At 49.0% G+C, this 20,114-nt stretch overlaps 2 protein-coding genes across 2 annotated transcripts in view; both read left to right on the plus strand.

Moving 5' to 3' along the window:
- MAP3K11 (mitogen-activated protein kinase kinase kinase 11) overlaps positions 1 to 8,368 on the plus strand; it is a 29,477-nt gene extending 21,109 nt beyond the window's left edge. The window contains exons 6-10 of the mRNA XM_081841786.1: positions 640 to 753; positions 2,421 to 2,547; positions 3,488 to 3,573; positions 5,340 to 5,684; positions 6,553 to 8,368. Coding sequence (XP_081697912.1) covers positions 640 to 753; positions 2,421 to 2,547; positions 3,488 to 3,573; positions 5,340 to 5,684; positions 6,553 to 6,992 — 1,112 coding nt within the window. The 3' untranslated portion in view covers positions 6,993 to 8,368. The remainder of the gene's footprint in view (positions 1 to 639; positions 754 to 2,420; positions 2,548 to 3,487; positions 3,574 to 5,339; positions 5,685 to 6,552) is intronic.
- A 2,806-nt stretch (positions 8,369 to 11,174) lies between these two features.
- On the plus strand, positions 11,175 to 19,551 carry KCNK7 (potassium two pore domain channel subfamily K member 7). The gene is made up of 3 exons (XM_081842563.1): positions 11,175 to 11,504; positions 17,590 to 17,985; positions 18,963 to 19,551. Exons 1-3 carry the CDS (start codon positions 11,177 to 11,179, stop codon positions 19,178 to 19,180), a joined length of 942 nt encoding a protein of 313 aa, XP_081698689.1. The 5' UTR covers positions 11,175 to 11,176; the 3' UTR covers positions 19,181 to 19,551.
- Positions 19,552 to 20,114: the final 563 nt, after the last annotated feature.

The following is a 20,114-nucleotide window of genomic DNA, read 5'->3' on the forward strand; positions in this document are numbered from 1 at the left end:
CCCACTGAAGTTAATAGACACGTCTAACGTATTAATATCAACCAGGGTGGATTTGATTTCAATCAAATCGATTTAAATCACTATTCAGTAAGACTTTGTTTTAAATCTTTTTTTTTTTACAGAAAGATTCATTCTTGTTGGTATCGTCTTAATATTTACAACCAGATGAAGGTTTCATTTTTGGAATAATAATAATTTTCAGAGTGGTTTTTACAGTTATATCAAAAATTACTGATTTGGTTATACATAGACAGATAATTATGAAATCATCATGAGGTTTAATAGGTTAACTGCTTATATTTGGACAACTTTTCTGCTGTACTTGGAAGGAGAAAAATAAACATTTCCTCAATAACAATTTAAACCATTTATTTAACTAAAACGATAACATTATAGCATATGTATCCATGTTTGTTAACTGATGGGGTTAAACAATTAAAAAAAAAAAAAAAAAACAGCAACACCTGTTGCCAGTCCTAAGTTCAGTGATGGGGATGAAGAACCGTGAGCTAAAACTTTGGAACGTTGACAGAGCCTGGACTTCTGAGCTGGCCTTTTCTAAATTAAACTCATTTTAAACTATGCATTGTTGCAGATGGTGCTACTGGGTAATTCATGCCCCACCCCTCCTTATTTCAGATTTTAAGCATCGCATCACAGTAATGGCTTCTCCTGGACTGGACAAAAGGAAGGACTGCCTGGAGATGGGGGCAGGTGGATCCCCTCCCTTCCAACGATTCCGAGCTATCAGATGTAAGTAACATTTATTGGGGGGGGGGAGGTGTAGAAGTGGAGCCAGTGGAATCTGGAGTGTTCAGACTTTCCTCTAGATCAGTGTTTCCCAACCTTTGGCCTCCAGCTGTTTTTGGACTACAACTCCCATCATCCCTAGCTAGCAAGACCCAGTGGTCAGGGATGATGGGAATTGTAGTCCCTAAACAGCTGGAGACCAAAGGTTGGGAAACACTGCTCTAGGTAACCCCAACCAAATCCTGGCTGATTGCCGGCGATTTTGGAGTGAAATGACAGCAAGGTCTGCTTCTAGTCAGGTGAGGCACAAAGGGCTGCCAAAATGATCAAGAGATTGGAGCAACTTCCTTATAAGGAAAGGTTACAACATGTGGGGCTTTTTAGTTACAAGAAAAGGCAAGTAAGAGGGCAGGGAGACACGTTAGCAGGTGTATAAAATTATGTGAGGTGTAAAGGAAGTGGCTACAAAGACGTTTTTTCTCCCTCCCTTATAATAACTAAAATTCAGGAGCATCAAATGAAAATTGAATGTTGAAAAATTCAGGACAAACCAAAGGAAGTATTCCACACAGTGCGTAGTTAAACCCTGGAACTCACGGCTGCAGGAGGCAGTGAGCGTTGGAAGCTTGGATATCTTTAAAAGGCGATTAGACAAATTCAGGGAGGATAATAATAATAAATATTAATAAATTTTATTTATACCCCTCCCTCCCCGGCCAGAGCTGGGCTCAGGGCAGCTAACACCAGTAAAATTACAATAAAAACATAATAGAAAAAAACCCACAACCCAATTTAAAATACAGGTTAAAATGCAATTTAAAATGCGGCCTCATTTTAAAAGTAGCCCATAGATCAAAACCGTAAGGGGAGGTAAACATAAGGGTCAGACTTAGTCCAAACCAAAGGCCAGGCATAATAGCTCTGTCTTGCAGGCCCTGCGGAAAGATGTCAAGTTCCGCAGGGCCCTAGTCTCTTGTGACAGAGCCTTCCACCAGGTTGGGGCCAGTGAGGCCATCAGTGGCTGCTAGGAACAAGGGCTATGTGCAACCTCCAGGATAATCAGTCCTCTGAACACCAGCGGCTGGTAATTGCAAGTGGGGAAGTGCGCTGTGGCTCTCAGGTCCTCCTTGTGGACTTCCCAAGGGCATTAGTTTGGTCACTGAGCAAGCAGAATGCTAAACGGGCCTTTGGTCTGATCCAGCACGGCTCTCGTGATATTCTTCTTATGGAACATCTGAGCCTGCTACCTGGATTTTGTGCTAGCCAATAAACTGACTCTTAGCCATGACACAACAGTTCTGTTTCAGAGAGGTAGCATACGACCAGTTCTAGATGGAGCTGCAATCCCCTGAGGGAGTGGCTTTCTCCCAAGGAACTCTGGGAGTTGTAGTTCTTTAGTTTTGCAGGGAGGGCTCCAAATTCTAACTGTACCTAAGAGGAGGAAGCAATTATGATTAAAACCAGTTAAGGTTTGTATGCAAAAGTGCCATTTAATACATGGACCCCTTTCTTTTTTATTTTATATTCTTTATTGAAAAATAAAAAATGGCGTCCACAAAGATAAGACACAAAAAAGAAGAAACAAGAAATAGTACCTATGTAGAAAACAGAACACAAAAAAGGGATAAAGTGGGAAAAGTTGTTTCTTTTTGCCCTCCCACCCTTTGCAGTGGAGCCAAGTGAAAATGATCGAAATTGGGGTCGCCAGTCACCGCGTCGAGGGGACGAGATTTGCAACGGCCGTACAAAGAGCTCCAGTTCCCCCAAACCATGTGAAAGCAGTACGCAGAATGGCAGGTAGGGGGCAGCCTTTCCCTCCTCTCCCATTCCCTTGCTTGCTTTTAGAGAATGGGGGTGCCTGGGTTAAAAGAAAGGACTGCAGCTCAGTGGCAGAGCACCTGCTTGGCATGCAGAAGGCCCCGGGTTCAATCCCCCAGCTGCTCCAGTTAGAAGGATCTAGTTGCAGGTGATGGTAAAGACCCTTCTCTGCCAAGACCCTGGAGAGCGGCTGCCAGTCAAAGCAGACAATGCTGGCCTAGATGGATGAACAGGCCGGCACAGCATAAGGCAGCATCATAGGTCTTAATGACTGGAGCAGGCTGTACTGTCACGGACTGGCTGGGTGCAGAGGAGCAGTGGGAGGCACCAGCTGGGGAACCCCCAGGGGAAGAAGGCTCACATCCAGGGGGTTGGTGATAGGAGGATGATGAGTGGTCAGAGGAAGAAGAGGGAGCAGATGGGAGGAGGAGGAGGTGTCGGAAGCAGAAGAAGCAACAGGGTTTAGTGAGCAGGAAGAGGCTGTGGCAGAGAGCAGCCCAGAATTGGAGGCAGAAGCAGAGTGGGGTCAAGAGGCAGCAATGAGGCTGGCTGCTGAAGAATCCAGGGAGTGTCCCCCTCCTGCTGTGACCTCCCCCCTGTCCTCCCCAAACACAGAGAGGAATAAAGAGGGCGCAGCAAAGACAGACAAGGCAAAGGAGCCTCAAGTTCCTGGGTGCGGGGAGGAGAGTCTTTTGAGAGAGGTAGGAAGGCAAGGACCTTCATTCCTCGCCTCATAGAAGCAAGATGTATTGGGAAGGGTTTCTGTGATCACTAGGCCTGTGCTGTTTTGATTTCTTTGACTACAGAGTAAACTTCACTGACGCCGGTATTTTATATTGCTGACTTACTCCTGACTCCGGCTCCTGACATGTACACATCCCCTGAGCAGGTTGCAAACCCTTTCTTGTCCCCCTCGCAGGAGAAGGTCGCGGCTAGAAGAAACGACGTGGTACATGGAGCCAGAGGTGCTGCCCGTTCCTGAACAGACCCAGCCCAGCCCAAACGGTGAGCGCTTTTCAGGGTTTTTTTGCAGTGTTCTGTCTCCTGAATTGTTTCCCCTGAGGAACAGTTAGCCAAGCATTGCCCAACTGCTCTACACCTCAGCATCATGTCTATAATGTGAGGCAGGAAAAGATGCGTCAGGGCCAAAGGGGAATTGCAGGTGCCGTCCATCAGCTGGTCGACTGTTCGGGGGGGGGGGGGAACGGGTTGGCTGGTGTCACTGTGGTACCAGCTGATTATGACGTGGGCAGCCCCACCTACCTGTCAAACGTCTGCATATATGGGTGAGAGAAGTTCCCCATCCCTGCTCTACATGCATTTCCCGTTACCTGTTATGTCACTGGCATGTTTATACTGCTCCTGGAATAAAATGAACACCTGGCACCTGGAGTTTCCTCCTTTTATTTGCTGAGCTGAATCTGACACATAGGAGCTGCCCTGGATATAGTTTTTTCACAGCTGTTGCATGAGGGCTAAACTGTGGCTCCCAGGTTTCTTGGAGCTATGTGCTTTAAACATAGAATGTGGAGATGACTTCAACAGTTCACATTCTGTGGTATTTTGGGTTCCCCTTACAAATTTTCTAAAGTTTTTTTTTTTTTTTTATGGAGTACTTCCGCAAGTCCTGAGGTGTGCCCAGACCTGCCGACACTTCCCTCTTCTATGTCAGGAGGTGTCAGTTTGACTACATAAGCCATGAGTAGGCAAACTAAGGCCTGGGGGCTGGATCCGGCCCAGTCGCCTTCTCAATCCATCCCGCGGACAATCTGGGAATCAGCGTTTTTTTACATGAGTAGAATGTGTGCTTTTATTTAAAATGCATCTCTGGGTTATTTGTAGGGCATAGGAATTTGTTCATCCCCCCAAAAAATATATAGTCCGGCCCCCCACAAGGTCTGAGGCACAGTGGACCGGCCCCCTGCTGAAAAAGTTTGCTGACCCCTGACATAAGCAATAGCACTCACAAGCTTAACAATAGATACAGTGGGAGTGGTGTCAGCATATGCCTGTGAGAAGGGCTGTAGCTCAGTGGTGGCACTACTGCTTTGCATGCAGAAGGCAACAGGCTCTATCCCAGGCATTTCCAGGTCAGGTTGGACTGTATGGACTGGCTGGAGGCAGAGGAATGGTGGGAGGCATCAGCTGGGGAACTCCCAAGGGAAGAAGGCTCAAGGCCAGGGAATTGGTGGTGGCATGATGATGAATGGCAAGAGGGAGAAGATGGGGGGGAGTGGAGGTATCAGAAGCTGAAGAGGCAACAGGGAACTTCGTTAACATGTGACCCCAAAATTCCGGATTCCGCCCCCCCCCAAAAAACTGATGCCAAAGTTTAGTGCTATTTTTAGTTCTCTTTTGTGCCGCAAACCCTGTGTTCCATGCCACCCCCCCAAAAAATAGTCATTGACAAATCGGGGTCACAAGTTAATGCCAACAAATCCAACTTTGTCCAGTTGACTTCAAGCAGGTGCCAAGGTTTAGCGTTGGCATTTTGTACCATCCTGCAAACTGAGCAATTGACACTCAAACCAGGGTCACTGTTAAATGACCCCAAACCCAACCTTGTCTGATGGACTTCAAACCAATGCCAAGGCAGTCTGATGGTTTGGTGCCGCAAACCCCACATTTTGTGCTGCCCCCCACAAAACTGAGTGGGCTTCAGTGGGCTAAGTGGGGACTTAAGTTAGCTAAGTGGGGACTTAAGTGGGGACTTAAGTTTGTAACGCTATGTCAGGTTGTGGTTTGACTTTCCAACTTTCTTACCCTAACAGGCAGTGTCCCAGTCGACTCCCCGGAAACCGAGGACCCAGTCCCAGAACGCCCCAGTGCCCCCCGACTCATCCAGCGAGCCCTGCTTCGGGGAACAGCCTTGCTTGCTTCTCTCGGGTTGGGCCGAGAGCTTCCGTCTGCCCTCCAGGAGCCCCCGCCGCCCTCCCCTCCGCAAGAGTCCACCCCCACCGTCCATGTGGAGCTGTGCAAGGAGGAACCTCCTACGGATCTCCTCGTCGATGTGGCCTCTGGGGGCAACAGGGGGGCCTTGCCTCCTCTCTGGACCCAGATGTCACCCAAGATCCCGAGACTTGTGGAAGGCCGCAGCAACAAAACCCAGAAATGGGGTAAGTCATGGCAGGAGAATTTAGGAGGGTGCAGAGGGGCGGGGTTGAGCTGGTGCAGATGAGGGCTGCAGCTCAGAGGCTGAGCAGACGCTTTGCAGGCAGGCCAGCCCTGGGTCAGCCCCACTGTCATCTCCAGCTAGGGCTTGGAATTGTCCCCCTGCCTGTGCCCCAGAGAGCTGATACCTGTCCTTGTAGGCAATGCTAGATGGGTCAGTGGACTTGGGCCACATTGGCGCAGTTAAAGTGCTTATTATACCACTTTTAACCATCCCAGCTTCCCCCAGGGAATTATGGGAGCTGAGTGTTGTTAGAGGACCCCCTTATTCCCCTCACAGAGCTACCATTCCCAGAGTTCCCTGTGATTCTGTGAGGGGAAATAAGGGTCTCCTAACAACTCTGAGCATCCTTAGCAGACTACAGCTCCCAGGATTCTTTGGGGGGTTTAAAGTGGTATCGTAGCTTCCTGTCTTCGTAGGACGGAGGCCTTAGCCGAATCTCTGGGTGTTAAACCAGCGTAAAAGGTGGCAGCATGGCTGAATACAGTGGTCCCTCAGGTTACAGATGCTTCAGGTTACAGACTCCGCTAACCCAGAAATAGTACCACAGCTTAAGAACTTTTCTTCAGGATGAGAACAGAAATTTCACTATGGCAGCAGCGGGAGGCCCCATTAGCTAAAGTGGTACCTCAGGTTAAGAACAGTTTCAGGTTAAGAACAGACCTCCAGAACGAATTAAGTTCTTAACCTGAGGTACCACTGTATAGTTTTTTGAAGTTTCACAACCAGATTCCAGTTCCCTCCAGGGTTTCTTTCCGCTTGAGTTAGGGGCATCATGGCTAACATGTGCTTATGCTCTCTGTTCCTTACAGATGGTGCTCTCCCTTCTCCCTCCTCCCCCCGCAGCCCCCGCTCCCCCCGCCCCTCCCCACACGCCAGCCTCATCTCCAGGCCCCGCCCTTCTCCCGTCCGCAGCCGCATCGACCCCTGGAGCTTTGTGTCTTCTGGGGCCCGCTCCTCCCCAGTCCAGTCCCCTCGCCTGGGGCCGCGCCAGTTCAAGCCACTGGGTCCTGAAAGGACCAACCCTTTTGCAGCTCCCGATCCCTTTGCCTGTGGGGACTTCTCAGCCCCGAGGGAGCCAACAGCGCCAGCCACCCCTGACCCCTTCCTCGTCGCGTCCAGATTGGCTCCACCCGGGCGGCTCAGCCCTTCTCCATTGCCGCGCCAGACCTCCCGGCCGCTCCCGCCCGAAGAGGATCTCCCATGGTGGACAGCAGCTGCATCCGCTCAAGGACGGACGGCCCCAAAGTGAAGGGAAAAGCAAAAGAAGGAGGTCCCGCCTTCCCGAAGCACCTTTTTGTTCAGGAAGTTGGCGCCTTGAACTTTGAACCCCACGCTCAACTGTGATTGGACATGAGGCTGCAAATGTAGTCGAAGGCTGGGAGCATGGGCTCGCTGTCAAAAGGGGAGACGGGAATCGCTGTCAAAGGGGGAGAGGGGGATTTTCCCATGCCGTAGGGGGGAGGTGGGCACACCCCCACACCCCCCACACCCGTGTACCTTCTTCCCTTCCTCCCCACTTTCCATTCACTGAGCGCCTTAACCTCAACAGTGTTGGGAAGACGTTGCTTCTTTCTCAGCCAATTCCTTCAGGGATGTCAAACCACGGGATAGTATTGAGTGCCCCACGGAAGTGATGAGGGGTTGTGTATATTGGGCAGGGGGTGGGGGGTGGAGGTGAGGGAGAGCAGAGAGCCCTTTCTCACGCCCCTCCATCTAATGAACACTAACCGGTCAGACCCACGCTGGCAAGTCACTCTCCTCTCCTCCACCTTTGCTGGAATGGCTTGTGGGGCTTCCACAACCCCCGCGTTGGCCAGGCTCGCTCGCTGGCAGCTATTGTCTTTATTGCGTACTGATTCTCCATTCACCTTGAGGGGCATAGCTCCTCCTTTCCGTGACTAGGCCTTAGCGGCTCTCCCTCCACTGAATGCAGGGGCAGGAGGTGGAGCAGCTTTGTCCAACCTGGAGCCCTCCAGATGTTTTGGACATCAACTCCCATCATCCCATAGCCAGCAAGTGCTGATGGGAGTTGAGGTCCAAAACATCTGGCAGACTCCTAAGTTGGCCAAGGCTGGCATGGAGAGCCTGTGAAGCAAGCAAGACTCCACTCTCCTTTCTCTGTATCCTTTGTCCCCAAGGTGGGCGCCGCTTCTCCCGGTTTATGCAAGGAGTGGAGCCTGCCATGGCTATCTTGACCCAAGCCGGTCCGAGGATGCTCTGCAGCATTCAAGAGCGAGCCACATTGCACAAACATGAGAGGAGATAGCTCAGAGTGGGGGTACACACTGGAGCCAGATTGCCCCACCTGCTTGTGCCCATCTTTTGACGTGGACGTGTAAGAGGAAAGCAAAGAATGTCTTGCAACGGGCTGCACTTGCAATGAAAAAAAAAGCAGTGCTTTTTCCTGGTTGGAGTCTGACAGCCACTAGCACTTTGAATGTGCAATTCTACTGTGTCCACCTCTCCCCTCTCCCCACCCTACTTGAAATTCACATGTGAGTGCCAGGCTCCCTCGTGCACCTTCTCCCGCTCCACGAGGGAGCCACCTGTGTCAGGCCCACTCTCAACTTGCAACGGGCCAAGCCTGTGAAATGAGACCAAATAAACCTCTGATTGCTGCCTCCATCCCATGTGTCTCCAATGGTCCATAAAGAGGGTCTGCAACTCCTCCCTAACAGTGGGTGTGGGTCAGAGAGAGAGAGAGCGCAAACTCCTTCCATTTTTAATCTGGTGACTGGCATCTGCAAGAGTCAAAACAACAGCCTTGTCTTACAGTGGTACCTCGGGTTACATATGCTTTAGGTTACATACGCTTCAGGTTACAGACTCCGCTAACCCAGAAATAGTACCTTGGGTTAAGAACTTTGCTTCAAGATGAGAACAGAAATCGTGCTCTGGCAGCGCAGCAGCAGCAGGAGGCCCCATTAGCTAAAGTGGTGCTTCAGGTTAAGAACAGTTTCAGGTTAAGAACGGACCTCTGGAACGAATTAAGTACTTAACCCGAGGTACCACTGTATTCCATGCCTGCATTTGTGATAACTTGGAACTTCGGCCACATTCCCATTCAAAGCACTACGACACCACTTTAAACTTTAAAGGTGCTACTGGAAGGAATTTATTATTATTATTATTATTATTATTATTATTATTATTATTATTATTATTTTAAACTACGACAGACCAACACGGCTACCTACCTGTAACTAGAACCACTTTAAACAGTCACAGCTTCCTTCCACAAATAATCCTAGGAAGGGTAGTTTGTTTAGGGTGCTGAGAGTTGTTAGGAGACCCCTATTCCCCTTGTGGAATAACAACCAATCCCTCTTCACAGGGCACTGAGTATTGTAACTGAGAATTGGGAGGGGAATAGGGGAGTTCTTTAAAAGCAGAATGTTAGAAACTCGGCTGGAGTGTATGCCACAGGTCAAGAAAGGTTCCGAGAGGGCTGCGTGGTTAAATATTATGTCGGAGGAGGGGGCGAAGGGACCTTGGCCCCTAGGAGTTGGCTCCTATACCCTAAATGACAGCTGGTGTACTGACCCTGGATTTTGTCCTGAGTGATGCCCAGGACCAGACACAATATGTATTGTCAAGCCAATTGGGAGCAGTGACAATAATACCATTGGCATCCATCTGTCTCGAGAAACAATGGAGTGTGCTTTTGGGGGTGAAGTCAAACTGCTGCTTTAGCAGCCTTGAAGTGACTACAAGATCCCCCCTCCCGGCCTCATGATGTGGTCCAAAGGAAAGCAGAGCAATACGTTCGGCACCAGCTTGCCAGAAGGGGGCGTACAAGGTGCCATCTGACCATATTGGAGCCTCTGAATTTGTGTACGGTTTACTCCTTAGCATTTTCTTCTGAAGGCATTCCATAAGGCAGCAGAGGTTTAGAGTTTTCGCCTAGGTAGGTTACCTCCCCAGGTTGACGAGCCCCACCTGCGCCTCTTAACACTATTAAATATCCATGTAATTGTCCAATTGCCAAGAAAATCCAACACAGCCGTGTTTGATTTCAAAAGAGGAAAGCTCCTCAAAATGAGGAAATTGGTTAAAAAAGGAAGTTGAAGGGCAGAGCCAAGAAGGTCAAATCACTATAAAATGCTTGAAAGTTGTTTAAAACGGAGGGGGTGTGCTAGCTAACCCCCCCCCCAAAAAAAATCACCGCCAAAGGAAAGTTAGAGAATGACAATATGGCCTTGTAGACTCCAATACCCAAGGAGGCATGTTTTATAACCGTGATTTTCAAGGGTTCTGAAATACACAGAGGCCCCACCATAACCACAGGACCCCCACTCTTCAGAAAATCACCCTTCTACTTGTGGAGGTGGGTCAGAATGGGGGTGGGGTAGCACAGTTGCCCATTCCATGGCATGTTCTATATACTAATGCAAAATGCATGAGAAGTACTAATCTGTGATAGGTAAAGGGGCCCCTGACCATTAGGTCCAGTTGTGACCGACTCTGGGGTTGCGGCGCTCATCTCGCTCTATAGGCCGAGGGAGCCGGCGTTTGTCCGCAGACAGCTTCCGGGTCATGTGGCCAGCAGGACTAAGCCACTTCTGGCAAACCAGAGCAGCACACGGAAACACCGTTTACCTTCCCGCCGGAGTGGTACCTATTTATCTACTTGCACTTTGACGTGCTTTCGAACTGCTAGGTGGGCAGGAGCTGGGACTGAACAACGGGAGCTCACCCTGTTGCGGGGATTCGAACCGCTGACCTTCTGATCGGCAAGTCCTAGGCTCTGTGGTTTAACCCACAGCGCCACTCGTGTCCCCACTAATCTGTGAAGCAGCAGCAAAAATGGCCAGTGTGGTTTTGGACTGCATTAACAGAGCACCTCCTTTGTGTGTGGACTCTCCCAGGTTCAGTCCCTGGCATCTCACAGGTAGGTCTGAAACCTTGGCCAGCCACTCTCAGCTGGCCAGTGTAGACAACAGAGAGAGATGGACCCGTGGATCTTGACTCCTGCTTCCGATGTTCTTTAAGTGACAGGAAGCAAGAATACCGTGTCCAGTTTAAGACACCTGGAGATGCGGGGAAATTGATCCTGGGACATCTCATATGCAAGGCTCTTTGACTATGGTGGGGAAACACTAGCTGGCAGCAGCTCTCGTGTTGTTTTTTGCCCAGCCCTACCCGCAGAGGCCTGGGATTGAGCCGGAGACCCCCCCCCCTTCCCCCGTCCAAAAAGGATCCGTTGTGCTCTTCTTGCGTCCTCTCTGGGCATAGAAGCGCACTCTCGCTGAGGATGGATGCCATGAGTTGTGCAAAGTTAGACGGCGCGCCCGGGAAGCCGAGCTGCGAGGGTTAAAGCAGCTGTGCGTCACGGCGAGAAGGAACCGGTTGCCGCGCCCTGGGACAGGTGAGAAGAGGCTGCTGGCTCGCTTGCTGGCAGGCAGAGGGAAGGGCCGGGCCGGGCCGTCGAGGATGGCGCTGTGTCCGGCCGTGGCGCCGTCGTGGCGCTACGGGTTGCTGCTGGGAGCCTACGGGCTCTTCCTGCTGGGGGGCGCCGCCGTCTTCGCGGGCCTGGAGGGGCCTCCCGAGCGAGCCCTGCTGGCCGCCCTGCACGACGCCCGCGCCCGCCTGCTGGCCGAGCACCGCGCGTGCCTGTCGGAGGAGAGGCTGGCCGGCCTCCTGGAGCGCCTCATCGACGCCGGCAACTACGGCGTCTCCGGCCTGGGCAACGTCTCCGGAGACGAGAACTGGGAGTTCACCTCGGCGCTCTTCTTCACCGCCAGCGTCCTCACCACCACAGGTAGGGCGTCGAGCTCAGCCCGGGGGGCATCCCTTTCCTTTTGGAGCGGCGCAGGCAGAAAACCAACCGGGAGGGGCTCCAGCTTCCCTAGGCTGCCCAAGCACACAGCTCCCCGATCCAGCCTCAGGCTGTGAGCAGCAAGGATGGAGGAACCGTCCTGACCGCCCAGGGGCTGGGAGGGGAGCCACTGTGGTGCAGCTGTTACAGGGTTGGACTAGGACCTGAGAGACCAGGGTTCAAATCCCCACTTGGCCATGAAGCTCGCGGGGTGACCGTGGGCCAGTCAATTGCCTCTCAGTCTGGTTGTTGTGGGCATTAAATGGAAAGGAGAAGAACCATGTACACCCCTTTGAGCTCCTTGGAGGAAAAGATGGGACAAAAAGGCAAAATCAATGATGATGATGATGCTACAGGAGAGCCACCTGCCCCGTGCCTGGCAGTGGCTGGCTAAAGTCCCCAGCAAACAAGGTCTTTTGCTCTCGCCTGCTCCCTGATCCTTTGGGCTGGTGATGTTGGAGATTGAACCTGCAGCTTTCTGTATGCTATGTCAGGCACTCTGCTCATTGAGGTTCCTTCTGCATGGCAAGCTTTGCACAGAGAAAGATCCCTTTCATTTATTTACCTAATGGTAATTTAAAGGCATGTTGGCCATTTATGAGGTATGTTGTTATAGTCTCACAACACCTTACAATGTCATACAAGCAAGCAAAAATTTTTTTAAAAAATAAAACACCCCAATCTAAACCAGAAGATGAAGTTAAGGTAATGCATCAGAAATCCCTGATAAACATTTGTGTAGAGGAGAATATATAGTTTATGCTAACCAAAAAGCCTGGCCAATAATAAAATATAACTTATTAAGGGATTAAGTTGTTGGTTAGGGTTAAATAGATTGAGCAATGACAGGACTGGGCATTTACAGGTATTTTGTATAGTAATTGCTTTTATTTCAACGAATACAGTACTTCCTCCCAGAACTGAGCCACATGTGCATGTCCACCACATACATTGACTCAAGCCTTTATAAACAAAACAAAAGTATTATCAGTCATTTATATCTTGCCAGGACTTTGCAATCAGTGTAAACATAACGTGGGTATAAAATGTGCCAGCATTAAAACTGAAGAGCAAATACAAATGCCAGTAAAAACCAAGACCATAAATAAAAACAGCTGCGTGGAGAAGGGTTTCCTCCACTGGATAGCTCAGCTGGCTAGAGCATAGTGTTGATAACGCCACCGTTGTGGGTTCGATTCCTGTATGGGACAGCAGCACGTTTCTGCATTGCAGGTGGTTGGACTAGATGATCCTCAGGGTCCCTTCCAACTCTACAATTCCAGACCCTCCAAGTGTCCCTATGTTCCAGGGACGTCCCTGATTTAGAGAAGCCATCCCAGTTTGATTTGATCCTGGAATGTCCCACTTGGAATGTCTAAGGTAAAGGTAAAGGTACCCCTGCCCGTATGGGCCAGTCTGGACAGACTCTAGGATTGTGCGCTCATCTCACTCTATAGGCCGGGAGCCAGCGCTGTCCGCAGACACTTCTGGGTCACGTGGCCAGCGTGACAAGCTGCATCTGGCGAGCCAGCGCAGCACACAGAACGCCGTTTACCTTCCCGCTATTTATTTACTTGCACTTAGGGGTGCTTTCGAACTGCTAGGTTGGCAGGCGCTGGGACCAAACGACGGGAGCGCACCCCACCGCAAGGATTCGAACCGCCGACCATGCGATCGGCAAGTCCTAGGCACTGAGGTTTTACCCACAGTGCCACCCGCATCCCCTTGGAATGTCTACCGCAGACTAAACATAATGTCTTCTGCAGACTAAACATAACCAGCTCTATTCCACACAATAATTCGTTTCCAGGCCCCCTCACTTGCCTGGCTGCCCTCCTCTGGACGTGCTCCAGTTTGTCAAGACCCTTCACAAAATGTGGTGCCCAGAACAGCACTCGCGATGCAGCCTGACCCAGCACAGAATAGGGTGCCACACTTATTTCTCATGATCCTGCCTAACCATGTGTATCTAGGAACACGGCCTGATTCCAACTCTTAAAGGCAGTGAGCCACCAGGTCGCCATGGGCTAATAGTCATGAAAAGCCTTTCTTATCCTAGAGGGCACGTTAGATTCTCAGTGTCAGGATAACGCAGAACAATAGTACACTCCATTACCGTTCCACAAAACAAATTAGAATGGAGGTTGCTCTTCCCTGGCTAAAACACACCCATTTTGTGTTCCTTTTTCAAACTGGGTACATCCATGGATGAGCTTTGTTTGGACATGTTATTCCGCCTTTCCAGAAAACATGAGCAAATACGTTCTTTGCAAATTATGAGCAGAGTTCCCAATCTGTTAACAATCCATAGAAACGGTGGCCTGGGGTCCCACCTTAATCACGTGCAGAGGTCAGGGAATAACATTTTTCCTGTGCCATAATGCAACTTCTTCTGCAAGTGCTGATCCTTAGATAGCCAAAAACTCTATCACACTCCTACAGAAGGATGGGAATTGTGGTGCCAAGCAGGTGGAATGCCCCTGGTTGGGGAAGGTGACTTTATTCAAAAGAAAGAACCGGGTGCAGGAGATGGTTGTGTTCAGAAAGTACAACTGGCCATTGTTGCCTGCAGTCCCCTGTGCTTTAGCCAGCACAGTTTGCTTTAATGGTGGCATCAGGTAGGCAGTCCCACCTCACCTGCGAAAATGGTCCAAGAGGCTTGGAGGAAGTCAGGATCCACCCACCAACCAGCTCCAGCTCCCCATCCACAAAGTACAAAGGGGAAATGAGCTTTTGTATGGCAGCAGAGGAGTTAAAATGTGCCCCATGCCTTATACCAGAGTTATTTATTTAGTTTGTCAAAAGTACTCACTGCAATCAGCTGAATGCAACCAGCCATGCTCTGGGCTCCCAAATCTCTCTCCCCTCCAACAAAAACTAATAAATGAATAGATGAACAACCTATCCACGTGACACTGATGCAAAACCCCTGCAGGGATACTATGCAAAAGAGGGAAAAATAATTACCCCCCCCCTCTTTCTCCCACCTCTCTCTCCACATGTTTTCTCCTCACGATGCCTATGATAGCAGTATCTTACACCAAACGTAACTGACCTGTAGATAGGAGTCTATGAACTTAAAACAGAGAGACTATATGTACCTTTGTTATACATGAAAATATTTCAATAAAAATATTTTTAACAACAATATTATAGCTGATAAGTGAGCAAAATCCCTGAGCAGAAGCAGGCCAGCTTTGGAGGAGCAGGGGGTTGCAAACTGCCCAAAGTCATTGCAAATGCAAAGAGAGGAGAAAGGGCAATGTCCCCATTCGATCCAGTGCTGCCTATTCTGACTGGCAGCAGCTGTCCTGGCTGCCAGGTCCTGAGAATTTCCTTTCCCCATCACTGCCTCCCTGCTCCTTTGAACAAAGTCAAAACTCCTGCATGCAAAGTGGGACCGCTGTCACTTAAGTTATGGCTCTCCGGAATGACGCTAAACATCAGAAGAAGGTGGTGTTGGTGTTTTGGGGCGACAAATGAATGGTGCTTGTTCCTCCGTATGTTATACTTGCAGCTGAGGATCAGCTGGGCAAAACCAAAAGCAGAAAAGGCCCCACCCTCGTATGACTATAGACGCAAAGATAACACGACCTGGATCAGTTGCCCTTTAACATACTTCAAAATAGTTCTGCACACACAATCAGAATGATTAATGTCTGAGAGGTGGCCTGCCCTGGATGGAATTGCTCTCTCCAGGAAGGAGTAAATCTGCAGTTTGGCGTCCTCCTGCACTGTCAATGGAGCCTCAACTGGCCTTGGTGGCTAGAGTGCCTGTTTTCAGCTCTGGCCGCTTCTCCAGAGGGACAGTCCCAGATTTACAGAAACCATCCTGGTTTTCTGATTTGATCCCAGAATGCCCCCATTTTCCTTAGGACATCCCTATTTTCATTGGAGAAATGTCAGAGGGTATGGTGTTATGCGACTCCCAAGCTAAGGAACTATGAAACTCTACAACCTTTAGAAGACATCTGAAGGCAGCCCTATATAGGGAAGTTTTTTAATGTTTAATGTTCTGTTATGTTTTTTATATATGTTGGAAACAGCCCAGAGTTGATGGGGCAACTCAGTCAGATGGCCAGGGTATAAACAATCAAATTATGATGATGATGGAATAGGACGTCCCTATTTTCATTGGAAAAATGTTGGAGGGTATGAAAGACAACTCGGAAACTTCAATTGGTCCAAAATACAGCAGCCAGATTACTGGTTGGTGTCCTCTTCAGATCTCAGATAGCCCCTGATTCAAAACAGCTGCATTGGTTTCCCGGCCTCATTCAAGGTGCTCACATTAATGCCTTCTCTGGGGCAGCCCCTAAGTTGTGGAACTCTCTCGCCACAGAGATGCATCTGGTGACTTTGTTATCCAGCTTTCATTGAACACTGAAGACACACCTCTTCATCCTGACCTCTGGCCTCTTGACACTGTATATTTTAGGAGCCACCTTATTTTTTAATTTTTGTTTTTTTAAAACTGTTTTTAATATTGTTATAGGGTTGCTATATGTCTGGAATTTCCCGGACGTAGCCAGGATTTGGCTGTCGGAAACAGTGTCCAGGCAGAAATTGCATAACTGTCCCGGACTTCCCATGTCGGAAGTGTAGATTTTGTCTAATTTACTTAAAATAGCTTCATTTGTTGTTGTTGAGATTTTTCAAAAAAAAATAAAAAAATGTCAACAGTTTTGTGACTGTTTGAAATGCGGCAACCCTAATTGTGCATTATTGTGTTTTAATATTAATGTTGTTTTCTAATTGTTGTAACCTGCCCTGGGGCTCTAGAGTGACGGGCAGGTTATAAATTATTGTAAATAATAATAATAATAATAATAATAATAATAATAATAATAATAATTTTAATGGCAGGAGATGCAAAATTGTCTCTAGCCTGTCAGCAAATTGCATAGAGAGACTGTTATTATGCCAGTTCATTCTTCCACAATAAAAAAGCTCAAAAACACTGACATCCTGGAGTTAATCCAGATCACCCTATCTGGAAAATTCACCTTACCGACACGCCTAGACTAGTGCTCAAATTACAGAGGAGGCCAGAGCGGCCCATCCCATTTTGCAGAAGACTTTTAGAAAGCTACAGGGAGGCAATGATTTTATTATAACCAGAAGAAGCACTTGGTGTGATGGTCTCTGGCATACCATGCATTTAAAATATCCTTATCCCCAGAGATGCAGTGGCTGGGGGGGGGGGGGGGAGTCAGTGGTTGGGGAGGGTCAAAGGCACATTACTATTTATGCAGCAGGGACCCTGCCATCACCCTAGAGCCACCAAAACAGTGTGAAAGGGGAGCCCTTTAGCCACTAAGAAGATGCACTCCCATTCATTGTGCTGACCTGGGGCCAATCAAGGTGAAAGGCGGAGAATCAGCCACTGAGGATTGGCTCCTAGAGTCACTCTGGAGAAGGCGCATAGGAAGAACATTGAGGTTGCCTTGTTCTGTGTGCTCCCAAGCTAAGCATTTAGGAATACTGAAATTTCAAGAGACTGGCGTGCAAATTCTGTTACGTACAACGAGGAAAACACAACGCGAGTCAATCTGACATAGGCAGCTGCCCCCGCCCCCCAAAATCAATCAAATAAATAAAAACACTTAAGTAAAAGTAGAAACTATAGAAAGATTTTGACAGATTTTTCTGAGCACTTGGGTTCAGAAGAAACTACTTGTTGAGGCATTTTGTTCCAAATCTGCTAGGCAGAGGTGGTGACAGGTGGGTGTCCTGCCCCCCACCCAGCATCAATCCTGGCTGCACCCATGCACTCCGAAAGCTGATGTCGGTACGCTCCAAATCATTTGCACAAAACATAGCAGATCTAGCTGAAAGGCAACACCTGGAGCTCTATCCTCATTCTGTGAGACGTCATCAGAGTTCAAGAACACATTCCCACCAGGAAAAAAACACCCAAGGAAGGTGCAAAGAAGTAGGGTATAGCCTAGCAGGTGGGTCTGGCCTGTGTGAAGGCAGGCCACATAGTGGAGACTCATGCAGCGGCGCCTGTTCCTCTCGCCCACAGGTTATGGACACACGGTCCCTCTCTCGGCTTTGGGCAAAATATTCTGCATCCTGTACTCGCTGCTGGGAATCCCCATGACCCTGTTGCTCCTGGCCTGCCTGCTCCAGCACCTTCTGCCCCTCCTCAGCCACCGTCCCGTCCGGTTCATCCAGACACGCTGGGGTTTCCCGCTGGCCCGCGTGGCCCTTGTCCACGCCATGGGGCTAGGGCTGGCCACCCTGGGGCTCTTCATCCTCATCCCTGCCATCTGCTTCTGGGCCTTGGAGGGCAGCTGGAACTTCCTGGAGTCGGTGTATTTCTGCTTCATCTCCCTCAGCACCATCGGCCTGGGCGACTACGTGCCGCGAGGGAGCTCACAGCCGCCTCTGCACGAGCTCTACGAGCTTAGCATCACTTGTAAGTCACTAGGCGGCGCTGCTGCACACTTATTAATTATTATTAATGTGTAATTATAAGATCACTGTTATCTTCTTAGTTACGGAATCTGAGATGGGGGCATGGCTGCCCCTACCGTGAAGGGACCCTGCATTTCTGAATTTGCCATTGCACTACTGGTTGGGAATAAAGTGTTAAGGTTGAAGGTTTAGGCTTCAAGGAAAACTTCCTTCCAAGTCCCTCCCTCCCTCCCTCCCTCCCTCTCTGGTCAGGCATTTAAACTAGCCAGAAGCTGTTCAAATCCCCACTTAGCTAATGGGCTCGACCAAGCAGATGGGCTCAGATTCCTGCTTAGTTTGTAAAATGGGGACCATTGACCTTCCGCAGCGTTTGAAACAGAAGTGGAAGCAACTTTCACAATGCACTTTTTGCAGCAGATGCGAGCTAGAATGTTGTTGTTGTTGTTCCGCCCTTCATTCATAAGAGTTCAAGGCTGTTCACTGAATCAAACGCAGGATAAAAGTAAGTAAATAAGTAAAACAAAACAGCATAACAATAACCTCCCCCTTCCCACAGATACATTTAAAAGGGCATAAAATATTAATCAGCCAAAGGCCTGGTTGAAGAACAACGTTTTTGCCCGGTACCTAAAAATATATAAAGAAGGCGGCAGGTGAACCTAGATGCAATGTTGTCTCTGCCCCAAATGGCTTACAATCTGGATTAAGACCTCCATAGCAAACGTGGGGTCTGAGGTAGGGGAGACATGGGGAGGAGGTCAAAGGGAGAAATGAAAGGGGAGGCAAGGTACAAAATATTGTCAAATGGGGGAACTGAAACAATGAGGACTAGTAGCTTGGTTTCTGGTGGAAAGGGCCTATAAAGGGGGGCATCGTGATTAGGAAATGCTACGACCATGCCCAAGATCAGGTGGGGAGATTTTTTAAAAAATAATGCTGCCCCTCCCTCACTGACCTTTATCTTCACACACACACCAGGCTATCTCCTTGTTGGCTTATTGGCCATGCTTGTGACTCTTGAGACGGCCTATCAGCTACAGGAAGTCCGGGGTTTTGTGCGTTTCTTCGCTCCTGCCAGTGACCCACCCCAGGAGGACGACGACCGTCTGGAGATCTTGGCCAGAGACCAGCTTGCCTTGGCCACAGTGTCTGGTTCCACTTCCCAAGATGTGCCTATGGAAAGAGGTGCCACTTGACATCTCCTGGGGGGAGCCAACCCTCCCCCAGTCATCGTTGGTTTTAACTGGTGTCTCTGTTGATGGATGCTTGTCTTTATTTGCATTCTTGCTATTTTATTGTATTTTATTATATTTGTATTGTTGTTGTTGTTAACTGAACTGCTCCAAGCGCCATTTGGCAGAAAGGCAGGGTGCAAATTTAACTGATGTAAAATTTGCACCCTACAGAGGAAGATTACATGTGATAGAGAAGAATGCAGAGGAAGGAAAAGGCTTTGCAGCGCATGGAGAAGCCACAAGTAAAAAACCCTTATTTTCTCTATGTGGGAAAGGGAGAACAAACAGCAAGAACTGTACCCTCTCCTCAAATGCAGCACTTTGTGATTCTGTGGGATGACTCCATTCAAGCATGGTTGATCTATGTCCACTCGCTCTTCTAAAAAGATGAATCCAGGAAGCCGTGCAAATTTGACACCACCTGCTAGACTCACATAGAACTCTCCTTCGTTCTTTCTTGGTCCACATTCACAACATAAGCAAAAAGCACCACGATGCCACTTGGCTTCCCCCAGAGAATTCTGGGAGCTGTAGTTTGTTAAGGGTGAAAAGAGGGGACCCCCATTACCCTCACAGTGCTGCAATTCCCAGAGTGGTTTATCAATCGACCCCTCTTCCCAGGAATGATGAGAATTGTAGTTCTGGGAGGGGAATACAGGTCTCCTAAACTCTCAGCATCTTTAACAAACTACAGCTCCCATGATTCTTTGGGGGAAGTCACAGCTTTTAAAGTGGTATCTTAGTGCTTTAAGCATATGGTGTGAATGTGCCCCCCCCCAGCACATTAGAACTTGAGATGCAGTAGCCATGAAAATCCCTCAACATGCACAGCTATTAGGCTGCACCACACATAGTAATTTTTAAAAGCTTCCACACATACAAGGAAGGAAAGCTG

The sequence above is a fragment of the Podarcis erhardii genome, assembly GCF_964252035.2.
Source record: "Podarcis erhardii genome assembly, chromosome: 15".
Classification (NCBI taxonomy): Eukaryota; Metazoa; Chordata; class Lepidosauria; order Squamata; family Lacertidae; genus Podarcis; species Podarcis erhardii.

Excerpts from the sequence above, each read along its gene's own strand:
- KCNK7 (XM_081842563.1), top strand. The coding sequence starts at position 11,177 with ATGGCGCTGTGTCCGGCCGTGGCGCCGTCGTGGCGCTACGGGTTGCTG. Across the intron at positions 11,505-17,589 it reads CAGCGTCCTCACCACCACAG|GTTATGGACACACGGTCCCT; the intron begins GTAGGGCGTCGA and ends TCTCGCCCACAG. Across the intron at positions 17,986-18,962 it reads CTACGAGCTTAGCATCACTT|GCTATCTCCTTGTTGGCTTA; the intron begins GTAAGTCACTAG and ends CACACACACCAG.